A 13135-nucleotide genomic window follows, 5' to 3' on the forward strand; every position below is an offset into this window, starting at 1 on the left:
CATCTTTAAGTCCAAAAGTGAAACAGGTCTAGATTTGTTCGAAGAATAAAAACATCAGTGAGACTAAAATGGAGACAGCAAAGTAGAGAGAGCAAGAGAGAGATGTGGAAGAGGGAGGGAATTAACAAGGAGATATTACAATAAAGCCTAAAATACAGGCTTTTTAAATTTTCAATGAAATTTTTAAAAAATTAAAAATGTTTAAGCTCTCAATTAAAATTAAAAAATTATCTGCAAAAACAGAGATAATACCTACTCACAATAAACACTTATGAAAGGCCTGTATAACTTCCAATAAAGTAGGCACTCAATAGGTTAGTTCCCCTCCCCATTTCCATACAACTTGACCAGGCTTATCTTCAGGGTAGGCAGGAATTATGTACCGAAGATGAGTGAGAGAGAACACATCACCCTTTGATGACTCCCAGGAACTGGTACCATTATTTCTACCATCTTGGTTCACGCCACTCCAACTTCCTAATCCTGCATGCTATGCTCTCTGACTGATGACCAAAGGATAGAGAAAAGGCAGCAGGCCACCCGAGAACAGGGTAACCTACGATCTGCAAAAGCTACAGTAACCACCACTCCTTCAAAGGCACAAATCCAGCAGAGCTCCCAATAAGAGTTTCCATTTATATCCAGGGCGATACACACCAACCCACATGGTCTCCCTATTTAAAGATAAGGGCACTGGGGTCCCTAGTTAGCTCTGTCGGTTAAGCGTCCAACTCTTGATTTCGGCTCAGGTCATGATCTCACAGTTTCATGAGTTCGAACCCTACATCGGGCTCCGCACTGACAGTGCACAGCCTGCTTGGGATTCTCTGTCTCCCTCTCTCTCTGCCTCTCCCCCACTCACACTGTCTCTGTCTCTCTCAAAATAAATAAATAAATGTGAAAAAAAAGAGAAGTAAATGCATTAACTTCACAGAACTTAGGTTAAAATGCAATATTAGCCTAATACCTCTGGAAAAAAGACATGCTTCCTTCTAACAAAATGAAAATAAAATTGCTTAGTCTTACATACAATGTCCAACCTATAATATGCAATCAATAAATGTTTATGACAATTAATTGAAAAATACATCACTTCTCATAACATACCAGATTTAAAATATCATCCGTTAAAAAATGTCTCCAAAACATTTGATTTGCTTGCATTTTCAAGCTGGTACCATGTACCTTCCACAAGTATTATTTGTCCCTCCTTCAAATGTGACCTTGTAAAGATCATTTGTAGATTAAATGTCTGCTTTTCTCAAGATCTTTTTGAGATGAATCCTCCAATGACCAGGGAAATCAGCATTCTACCACTAGCTCTTGAGTTTTTAACACTAATGCAGACATAAAGAAAACATAGAGACCTACCCTTTTGATGTTAAAATCTTCTAGAAACACCCTAAATATGTATAATCCCTAGGGAAAAAGTTCAAAAAAGGCTTTGTGAATAATTCAAGTCAATAGTCAACAAACTTCAAAAGCTAACAACCTGCCTTTACTACTTAGTGAACTTTAAATTAGCAGTCATAGTTAAAGCATAAATGGACACTCTGAGCTTAAAAAACATTCCCCCCCCCCCCAATTTCTAAAAAGATAAAATATTTTCCTGCTTAGTGTGTCCTCCATTTGGCCAACTTTATTTTGCCTTCCAAGTCTTGCAATAGCAAAAATGGCTTCCTTTTGTTTACTTCTGCCTGTACATTTACAGCGTCACTCAAAACAACGCCAAAAAGAAACGTGCTTAGCTCTGGGAAAGCAACAGCATCCTTGTACAGCTGCCATACAGCCCATTCATAATAGCTTTCTCATTGGCCTCGCTCCTCCCTTTGCTTCTGCCAAGGCTCAATGGTCAATAGAAAAAAATTTGGAAAGTGCTATGGTCACAATAAAGAGGAATACAATTATGCTTGGAAATAGCTAAATTTATAAAAAGAGAAAAGGTACCAAGAACAGTGCCTAAACCTAATTCTACTCTGAACACAGACTCCTTTCTAACGCTAAGGAATGTGAATTTCTAATTAGGCAGAAAACTCTAAGCATATAGGACTATGAATGACTAAGTATTTTTATCTCTACAGACCTCAACTTATCCATGGAAGTTTTTTCAAACATTTTTATATGTTAAAACATGATAGGGGTGCCTGGGTAGCTCAGCTGGCTAAGCGTCCAACTTCAGCTCAGGTCATCTCACAGCTCGTGGGTTCCAGCCCCGCGTCGGGCTCTGTGCTGACAGCTCAGAGCCTAGAGCCTGCTTCGGATTCTGTGTCCCCTCTCTCTCTGCTCTTCCCCTGCTCATGCTCTCAAAAATAAACATTAAAATATTTTAACGTGATTAAGCTTTATACTTTAAAAATGAGTATTCAGGGGCACCTGGGTGGCTCAGTCGGTTGAGCGACCCACTTCGGCTCAGGTCATGATCTCATCGTCTATGAGTTGGAGCCCCGCGTCGGGCTCTGTGCTGACAACTCAGAGCCTGGGACCTGCTTCTGATACTCTGTCTCCCTCTCTCTCTGCCCCTCCCCCACTCATGCTCTGTCTCTGTCTCAGAAATAAACATAAAAAAAAATTTTTTTTAAATGAGTATTCAGTATGTTGAATTCAACATAAAACATGTAGAATCTGACTACAGTTTTAAAAGGCTCCATATTGCTCAAGGGAGCAGGAGATATAGCAGGGAGGACACCAGGTCTGGAAACCTGGGTTCTAGTCTGATGACCAACATTAACTGGCTCTGTTGACATTAGGCAAGTTTATTCACCTCTCTGGATCTGAATTTCTGCCTCTATAAATGAGAATGATCAATTAATTGCTAAAGCCTTGTTAAGTGTTTCTTAACATTTTCTTAAAGCTTCAAGTTTTAGAAACTCATCAACACAGAAACTTGAAGAGATTTAAGTTTTACAAGCATAAATGTACAGTGAAGCTTTTAAATATTTTTTAAAGAGAAATCAGAAACCTATACTTTTTTTTTTTTTAAGAAACATATCATCACTAGATAACGACCCCAAGAAAAAAGCCTTTTACTTCTAATTACTATTCTCCATTATTGATTTATCAAAACTCCATTCAGGGATTTGAACTGTAATTACTACCTAACACTTCTCAAATACCACCCAACACCGTTTATTAAAGACACTATGCCACTTACAACTAATTACCAATCTCATTACTTTCATTTATCACATTAACTGCGCACACAAAAAAAAATACATCCAACACAATGTACGATATTAAAGAAACTACATGTGCTGATAGTTTAAACATGCAGTTTTTATACACATATCCTATTTTTAAAAGGAAAAAAAAAAATCTCTATCCGGACTCACTGGTGCAACTTCAAACCAAATACTCAGCATGAGCTAGAAATTAGACGATTTTAGCATCGCTTTTGGATGTCAGGCCCAATTGAGATGCAACTGTGGCTCAGGATATCGCAGAGGCACCAATTTGCTCTAAAGCCCTCCCCGTTCCCAGTCCCCTTTCTCGTGTCCTCAGGGACTAAGTCATGGTTTGCCTAATGATTCCCACAGAGGCTTCCCAGAGCCTTTGTACGACTCCAGTTACATCACCAGAGTCTGAGTACACTGATTCATCTTTAACTCTCCAGCACCAGGCATATAGCTTGAGTTCAGGAAAAGTGTGATTGCGACCAGATCCACCATAATTTTCACCTAAGGTAACAAGGAATCATATATATTTTTTAATGTTTATTTATTTTGAAAGAGAAAGAGAGAGAGCAAGCAGGGGAGGGGCAGAGAGAGGGAGAAAGAGAACCCCAAGCAGGCTCCACGTTATCAGCATCCCTGAACCATGAGATCATGACCTGAGTCGAAACCAAGAGTCGGACGCTTACCCGACTGAGCCACCCAGGTGCCCCAGGAATCATTTAAATCAACAAACTAGACAAAGACTGTGGTCGGAAGCAAACTTTTTGGAGGGCATATTTTTAAAACTTTGACGTGCGAGTCCTTTGACGCAGCACATTGCATTTCTGGGAGTTTATTCTAAAGAAATATTCAGAAACCACAAAATGGATAGTCACTACAGCACAGTTTCTAATATTTAAAATCAGAAATAACCTAGAAGATTATCAATACTGTGCCTGGGTGGCACAGTTAAACATCTGACTCTTGATTTCAGCTCAAGTCATGATCTCACAGTCGGGAGACTGAGCCCCACATAGGGGCTCGATACTGAGCATGGAACCTGTTTAAGATTCTCTTTCCCCTCTCTCTGTGCCTCCCCTGCACGCTCTCTAAAGAAATAATAAAACAAACAAAAAGATTGTTAATATGAATTCAGTAAACATATTTAATTATGTAATCTTATACAATCCTTAAAATTCAGGAAGACCTATATGTGGTACTAACATGGAAAATCTCCACAATTTAGCAAATAAAAAAAAAAAAAAATTCTAGAACCATTTTTGTTTAAAGTCCCACTTTTGAGGTACGTGGGTGGCTCAGTCAGTTAAGCAACCGACTCTGGTTTTGGCTCAGGTCATGATCTCACAGTTCATGAGATCAAGACCTGAGTTGGGATCTGCACTGACAGCACGGAGCCTGTTTGGGATTCTCTCTCTTCCTCTCTCTGATCCCCTTCCTTTCTGTCTCAAATAAACTTAAAAAATATTCTTTTAATTAAAAAGAATCCCCCTTTGGTTTAAAAATGTTTAATTCTGAGTATAAATTACTTTTGAAATTTAAGAACATAATAATTAAAATCTTCAATATAAACAAGATATCCTATTGCCATTCCTTCAAAAAAAAAAAAAAAAATCCAGCAAGCTTACCTAAAATAAAAGCAATTGTGGTATGGAGGTTTGGTACTTCAAGCACAGTCCTTTTGCCAGCTGCATGTACATCACCGGAGAGCTGGTCAGGACTACAGAATCGAGGGCCCCACCCCAGATCTATTCAGCCTCTACATTTTTAACAAGATCCCCAGATGGTCTGAATTCATGTTAAAGTATGAGAAGCACTTGTTTATAAGAATCACTTAACAGAATCTGAATACCAGTTCAAGATCCACAGAAAAAAACAAAAGTATTAGATGGGTGGGTGACTTAGGTTATTTAATCTCTCTGAATCTCAGTTTCATTCTCCTAAAACACACTGTTTTGAGATTTTTGATATATCAGATGTGAAACTGTAAACTGGTCTACAATATAAGGAATGATTAGAACTCAGCTATCAGTCTTAGGGAGTAAATGCTAAGAAGTCAGTAACTTGCTCAAGTTGATAAATCTTTCAAGGGCAAAAGGTGTCCATCCAACCTTCTCAGAGCCACTTAGGGAAAGGGATAAGGACGGACTGTAAGCTATAGATGCCAGGTACCTCTGGAGAGGTAGTCACTTAAAGGTATGAGAGTAAAGGGAGACATTTTGTTCTGCATTAAACTGTTTTTCATAAAGAGTGTTACACCTATGCAAAGCAGGTCTAAGAAAGGAAGAGGCAGGAATTAGGATCCCATCCCATTCACTGAACTACCAATAAGCTGGTCTCATTTTAAGACTTCCTCATGGCTGATCCCAGAGCCAGAGGAAAGGCAGTGACCAGAGATGGTTCTGACAGGGTGCCCAGGAAGCAGAGTCTGCTAAGAAAGACTCATCATCCATCCCAAAAGCTGCAGACAGGAGACCCAGAGTCATCTGTGGATTTCTTCTGAAGGAATCACAGGAGCATCTATGAGAGAAGCACCCAATCTTCCCAGGGCTTGAAATTTGCACCCTTTTCCCCTCCTCCTTTTGGAAGCTGCTGCAGGAAGGAACATTGTGGGGACAGAGCTGAGGCTGGCTTCCAGTGCTCCTGGTTGACTACTCCCACCTATTTCCTTCCAGCACAAAATGTGCTAATCATGAAAACATTTCACAATGACGTGCTTGTCATAATCTCCCTACTTTCAACAAACCTAACGTAGATCAGAATTAACAGCTTCATTAAAAAATGTGATTGAAGCTTAGGCTTAGCTTCCAAACCAATACTTAATTTGTTTTTCTTTTAATGATCTAGGTTAATCAGTAGGGAAATGGGGTTTTTTTCACGGCATAAACGTTATGGTTGCCATCCCCATATCAGGTTTAGTGTATGTATACTAAAAACATACCAACAACATACTAAAAACAGGTTTACTACCGAAAATTAAATAATCCAGTGAAGAACTAGGCAGAAGACACGAACACTTTTCCAAAGACATCCAGATGGCAAACAGAACACATGAAAAGATGCTCAACGTGCCATCAGGGAAATACGAACCAAAACCAAAAGGAGATACCACCTCATACCGGTCGGAATGGCAAAAATTAACAACTCAGGAAACAACAGCTGTTGTGGAGCAAAGGGAACCCTACTGCACTATTGGTGGGGATGCAAACTGGTGCGGCCACTCTGGAAAACAGTGTGGAGGTTCCTCAAAAAATTAAAAATAGAACTATCTTCGAGCCAGCAATTGCACTACTAGGAATTTAGCCAAAGGATACAACAATGCTGATTCGAAGGGGCACATGTACCCCAATGTTTATAGCAGAGCTATCAACAATAGCCAAATTATGGAAAGAGCCCAAATGTCCATCAACTGATGAATAGATTAAGAAGATGTGGTACATAATATAAACACAATGGAATACTACCCGACAGTGAAAAAGAATGAAATCTTGCCATGAGCAACAACACAGATGGAACTAGAGGGTATTAGGCTAAGCGAAATAAGAGAAAGATTATCACATGATTTCACTCACATGCGGAATCGGAGAAACTGAACAGATGATCAGAAAGGAAGGGAAGGAAAAATAAGATAAAAACAGACAGGGAGGCATTCCATAAGAGACTCTTAAATGCAGAGAACAAACTGAGGGTTGATGGGGGCGGGGTCAATGGGTGATGGGCATGAAGGAGGGCACTTTTCAGGATGAGCACTGGTCGTTATACGTAACTGGTACATCACTGGGTTCTACTCCTGAAGCCAAGTCTACACTGTATGTTTAAAAAAAAAAAAAAAACAAAAAACAACAAGGTTTACTATATATAGCAAGAATTACCAAAAACTTTAGCCAAAGCTACAAAATGAACAGAACAAATTCTCTTCTCCCCTGGCCCAACCCCACTTTTATTCTATATACCTTTCAAAATTTCTACCATGAATCACATGAAATGCTCAAATGAGCTCATTTCATAAGAAATTATGAAGAATTTTACATCCTTTTGGGGAGTTAATAGCATAAAAACAACACAATCATGTTTTACAATTACTGTATATTACCTTTATAATCGAAAAAGGTAAAACTACTTTAAGTAAATGATACTTTAATTCAGCACTCAAGAAGATTCCTAGGGCTCCTGGGTAGCTCAGTCAGTTAAGCTTCCAACTCTTGATCTCGGCTCAGGTCACGACCTCACACTTTGTGACATGGAGCCCCGAGTCTGGCTCCTCACTGACAACACAGAGCCTGCTTGGGATTCTCTCTCCCCCTCTGCCCTTCCCCACTTCTGCTTTCTCTCTCTCAAAATAAATAAACATTAAAAAAAAGGGGGGGGGATTCCCTACCTGATTCCCCCCTAATCAATCATACAAAAAAATGAGGAGGGACTATGTTTTGACCTCATTTTATTTTGTTAAATGTCTGCACTTCATTCAGCAAGTACCACATGTTAGGCCCAGGAACTGATATCAAGACAGAGCCTGGGTCCTGAAGAGCTCTAGCGAAGGGAGAAACGGATGAAAAAGTGATAAATACTACCGCAGAGAACACAAATTAAGTAGAAGAGGAAAATGAAGTGTACAAGCCTCTGTGACCACCATGCAAAGTAACCAGTACACATTAATTTGAAGAAATGCAAACACTGAACTTGAAAGCAGATAACAGACATTTCACTGGATGGTATTAAATGCTACCTTATTATTCAAGAGAATGTCTACTTTGCTCGGGTGCGTTAATGAACGTGTGTGCGTGAGGACTATTGTAACCACACAGGTCACTTGCTGAATGGTTTCTGTTACTGACGCTTTGTGGAACACCTGAGAAGGTACTGTATGGAGGAAATAACCAAGCCTAAGGAGGTGGGTTATCCTGGATTCCAAGTCAGGCTCCACCATTAACTAAATTAAATTACGTAACATCTCTGAGCCCAAGTGTCTCCATCTATAAAAGAGATGATACCGCCAAAGGGCTACTGCAAGAAATAAGTTTAATGTGATTAAAATTGATTCCCACCCCCACACGTTTTCTTTTCAGTTATTCCTTCAGAACACACAAAGCAATTTAAATATTTACAAAGCTCTTACTATTGTATAAGTCCTCATGACTGGACACTGCAGGAGATAAGCAGATCATGGTCGCTGTGCTGTCCTCACGGAATTCACAATCTCAAGAGGTTAAGGTGAGTACAGAAGTAATATGTACAGAAAAAAATAAGTCTAAACTTAAGAGATCTCCTATCACTGTTTACATACTTACGTAGTCACTCATCACTGTAATGTAATCTGGAGTGTAAGAATTTACACCTAGCAGTATGCCTGGGACTTGGTGTGCAAAGGAAGGAAGGAAGGAAGGAAGAAGGAAGGAAGGAAGGAAGGAGGAAGGAAGGAAGGAAGGAAGGAAGGAAGGAAGGAGGAAGGAAGGGAGGAAGGAAGGGAGGAAGGAAGGGAGGAAGGAAGGAAGGAAGGAAGGAGGAAGGAAAGGAGGATGTAGTCCAATGAAATACACTGAATCATAAATTCTAATTAGTGCCTCTTACTTCCCAAATACAGGAAGTTACTCAAGGTATTTTTTGGGGGGTGGTGGGACAGAGGTGGGACAAACAGAAGAAGGCAGGTAGCAGAAGGATCACCTTTTGAAAATACTTTTTTAAAACTCATGCCTTAAAGGGAAGCTTTTTCCCTTAAAATCATAAGGGAACTATAAATTCTCTTATAAATTATATCTCATTAAAAAAAATCAACACCTTAGTGTTTTAATGATATAAGCTAATTCGAAATAAAAACATAACATAGACCTAAAATATAGCCAGTATGTTGCTCTGCTTCAGGGGCAGGCAAACTACAACCGCCAGCCCTTTCTTTTTGTCCACCTGCAAGCTAGGAATGGCTTTTACTTTTTTAAAGAGCTGTGAAACAGTAACAAAGAATACAAGACTAAGTATGTGTCCAGCAAAGCCTAAAATATTTGCTGTCCCTTGACAAAAACAGATTGCCAACTCCTGCTCTACTTCGTAATGGAATTTTGAGTCTCACTAGATACCTTACTACTTCTAAGTTTACATTTAAGGCAATTTATAGGATTTTTCTCTCCACTCCCCTGCCCAATCCTCTCTTCCCAGCCACTTTCTTCACACACAGGTATTTACACAAGTATTTATTACAATATACTCGGCTGGCAACATAGAGGTTGACCATGTTTTTTGTTTAATAACAAGTGTCCCAGCACAAGGATTTTTCCGACAGTGAGTTTAAGTTCCACAATGGATTAGTAAATCGGGCCTGTGTTGACCAGAACCCATGACTTATGCCGACTTCTCCATCTGCACACATTCAATACTGGGGGAGGGGAAGAGACTAAGTTCCCAGCACGAAGTCAAGACACTGATCATTGATAGGCTAGAATAATATTCACCGAGCTTCAACAACAAGGATAGAACAGGTGTGAGAGAGAGACTCAGAACCGAATTCAATAAATGTGTGGGGCAATTGTGGATTTGACAGTAAGTTCTTTACCACTTACATCATACCACATGAAGAAGGGTTAGTGACATTTATTTAAGACTCTACCAAATAAAAACGTGGAAAAAAATATGCAAGCATAAAAGAAACAGTTCAATCCAATACTTATGAAAGTACTAGGAGATCTGGGGAGCAATATGAACCTATCAGCCTAATACACCAGAAACAAGACTAGTAATTTGTGATATGGGGCAGAGACATTACTAAAAATCACCTTCTAAGACAAGCAACACAAGAATAAAACATCCCTCTCTCCCAACACTAGAAAGGAACAGCTGGGCACCTACTTCCCTTGAAGCTATCAAAACCTGAAAAGCACTCAAAGTGAGTCCTATTCTCCCCATACAACTAAACATCCTGCAGGAAAAAAATCACATCGCTATACACATACTTTAAAGAAATGAGGGAAAAAAACTTTAAAAAGGATCTTATTTGAACTACCTTATAGAGATTCAAAAGTTTGAGGAAAAGTGTATTATTTTTAAGGAAAGGTCTCTAATCCATACAAGTTTGGGTATATTGCATACACGTATCTTACATGAGAAACTAATTAAACATACAATTTTTTTTTTTTTAAATCCAGGAGAACCTTTTCAGTCCTCAGCTGTAAATCCCTAAATGCAAACCTACAAACTTCAGATCTTGAATACATTTGGTATTTTTTTAAAAAGGTGTCAATGAGGGGCACCTGGGTGGCTCAGTCGGTCGAGGGTCCAACTTCCGACTTCGGCTCAGGTCACGATCTCAAGATCTTGTGGTTTGAGTTCGTGCCCCACACAGGGCTCTGTGCTGACAGCTCAGAGCCTGCAGCCTGCTTCAGATTCTGTCTCCCTTGCTCTCTGCCCCTCACCCACTTGCATTCTGTCTCTCTCAAAAATAAGTAAACATTTAAGAAAAAAAAAAACGTTTTTAAAGGTGTCAATGAATTTAAAGTTTCCTTTACATGCCTAACTTTCTGTAACGGTTTTATTACAATTTCTAAATAATGAAATTAAAACTACACCCACCAACGTAATAAATATGAAAAAACTTGTATCATTAACTACAATACCAATTATTTAACATGAGAAACACCAGCCCCGAAAAAGTGGCTCTGAAACCACTCGTATGCACTTCAGGAGTGTTAATGCACGCACGGGACTTATTAAGCATTTATACAGCACTTTTATATTTGCCAAGTGTTTCATAATCATTCTTATTAGCTGTTTTAGTCCAAAACAATCCATGAAGAACTTTACAGAAGAGGAACCTAGACCTAGAGAGGAACCAGAGAAAACCAATTTTCCTCTGGAGGAAATAACACCATTCTCTTACAATATGCCAGATACTTCCAGTTACTTTTCACTGACAATATGAAATTTTCCAAAAATAAGTTGTTAATTAATGAACGTGAAAAATACTAAGAAAACACTGTACTGGGTGCTCTCAAAATGCTTAAACACTTTTAAGGACTCTGGACTACTACATTATAGACACTATAATGAGGCAAACTTCTCCCAAACGCCACACCTGATGGCTAAATATAAAAGCGATATTTTTCAAACTTGCTTTAAAAAAGGTAAGCAAAGAAGCTCATTGAACAAACTTAAAAGTCAGGTCCTGTAACAAGGAGTCAGGTCGGCCACGAAAAAAGTAGAACCCAGCTAAAAGCAGCATGAGGAGGAAGTTCTGGAAGCAGTCAGAATCTGGAAGAAGTCAGAATCTGCTGCTTAGCACGCTCCGTTAATACATCTTTCAGAAGATAATGTTTCTAACCAGAACTTGTGGTTTAATCTCAGCACCAGCAATGGATCACATCCAATGTTTTGGAGAATAAAAATTTGCCCCAGCGCTAGAGGTGGAGGAAAGTTCCTTCCTTGGCCATTTAAACATCCCGATTTCTTTTACCTTGGTGTTAATATCTTAATGAGAAAAAACTATGGGCTCTCCCCGAGCGCAGTTTGCCTACGGAGTTGTCCTGACCCCAGGTCTCTCAACCGGAGCCCATAAACGTTAATTCCCGACTCAGAGCTCGACTGCTCATCCAGCTAACAGCCCCAGCCGGTAAATTGCACGCTCTTCTTCGCCCTCCCCCTCCCTCCTACCTCCTGGGGCCAATTCCGTGACCCACATCCCCAGACCCTGCAGAGCCCCAAACTCTGCACCCCCCCCATTATACTTCCGCCCTGGTGGCTTCCCAGTTAACCTTCACCCCAGCCCCCACCCCATCTTTGTCTCGCCACCCCCAAACACTACCTCAACGTTCCCCAACTCCCAACCGCAGCCCTTCCCCCCACCGCCGACCCCCACCTTCCCGGTCTCTTCCTCAGCCCCGCGTCCCCCACCCTTCGGCCGGGTCACCCCAGCTCCTCGCCTCCCCAGCCCCGCATGACCCGTCCCCTCCCCCAGCTTCCTCTGTCCCTTCCTTCCCTTCCCTCGGCCCCCTCCGCCCACGCCCACCCCTGCTCCCGCGGGTCCTGGGCAGGCCTTTCACCTTGTCCATGAGCTTCCAGCACTTCTCCACCATCTTCTTGTCCACGGTGCCGGGCGGGTGGGGGCTGAGGTGGTGGTGGTGGTGGTGGTGCGGCTGGAAGGCGTCCTTCATGAGCCCGATCAGGCCGCCCGAGCCCGAGCCCCCGGAGCTGCCGCCGCCCCCGGCCCCAGAGCTCTTTTTCACGTTGCCGGCCATGGCCCGGGGAGGGTTGGGGGCCCAGCCGCGTCCGCCGGCTCCGCTCCGCTGCGAGCGAGGGAAAGAAGGAGGGCGTGAAGGAGGGGCCTCTCCCGGCCGCCGCCGCAGCCGCCGCCGGCTGTCCGGGCGGAGGGAGGGGCGGCCGCGGGGAGGAGGAGTGGGCGGTGACTGGAGCGAGGTTCGCGCGGGCGCGCCCCTTCCGAGAGCGCAAGCCCGGGGACGGGAGGAGCGCACGGCGCTCCGGGAAGCCGGCGGCCCGGTCCCGACTGGGTAGCGACCCTTCCTGCGCCACCCCCTCCCGAGCCACAGCTCCCGGAAAGCCGAGGCCAAGTTTCCGCGCCGCCTACCCCTCCCCTGCCCCCGGGGGCGGGCCCAGGCAGAACCTTTGCGCCTGCGCCCTCTGCTGGAGAATCCGGGAAAGGAAGGGGCGGGGTCTGGGGTAGAGTCTGCGCGTTAGACAGAAGCCGAGCCCTCCATGTTCCTTGTGGGTTGTTAGGTTGGCGCTCTTTGAGGGGTGATTGGGGTATTTAAATTAGGACAGCTAGCCGTAGAAAGAAACTTAACGTCAAGTCTTCCGCCACATACCTGATAAATAAGGAAATTGAGCTTAAAGTCATTTGCTTCTAAACATCGTGGGAGAAAAACGGAAGTTATTTCCCCACCCCTTTGGTGTTTTAAACTCATTAAGTCGGCACCGAGGGACAGGAATGCGAATGCTGCAGACTGTTCCAGCCTGATTACGAACACTCC

The 13135-nt window shown here is 42.1% G+C and overlaps 1 protein-coding gene across 3 annotated transcripts in view; it reads right to left on the reverse strand.

The window, feature by feature from the left end:
* Positions 1 to 12733, reverse strand: part of CBL (Cbl proto-oncogene) — an 84811-nt gene extending 72078 nt beyond the window's left edge. For all 3 annotated transcript variants that reach the window (XM_060605012.3, XM_060605011.3, XM_060605010.3), the window contains exon 1: positions 12191 to 12733. In XM_060605012.3, the coding sequence (XP_060460995.1) occupies positions 12191 to 12385 (195 nt within the window). In that variant the 5' untranslated portion in view covers positions 12386 to 12733. The remainder of the gene's footprint in view (positions 1 to 12190) is intronic.
* Positions 12734 to 13135: the final 402 nt, after the last annotated feature.

The sequence above is a fragment of the Panthera onca genome, chromosome D1 (assembly GCF_046562875.1).
Source record: "Panthera onca isolate mPanOnc1 chromosome D1, mPanOnc1 haplotype 2, whole genome shotgun sequence".
Classification (NCBI taxonomy): domain Eukaryota; kingdom Metazoa; phylum Chordata; class Mammalia; order Carnivora; family Felidae; genus Panthera; species Panthera onca.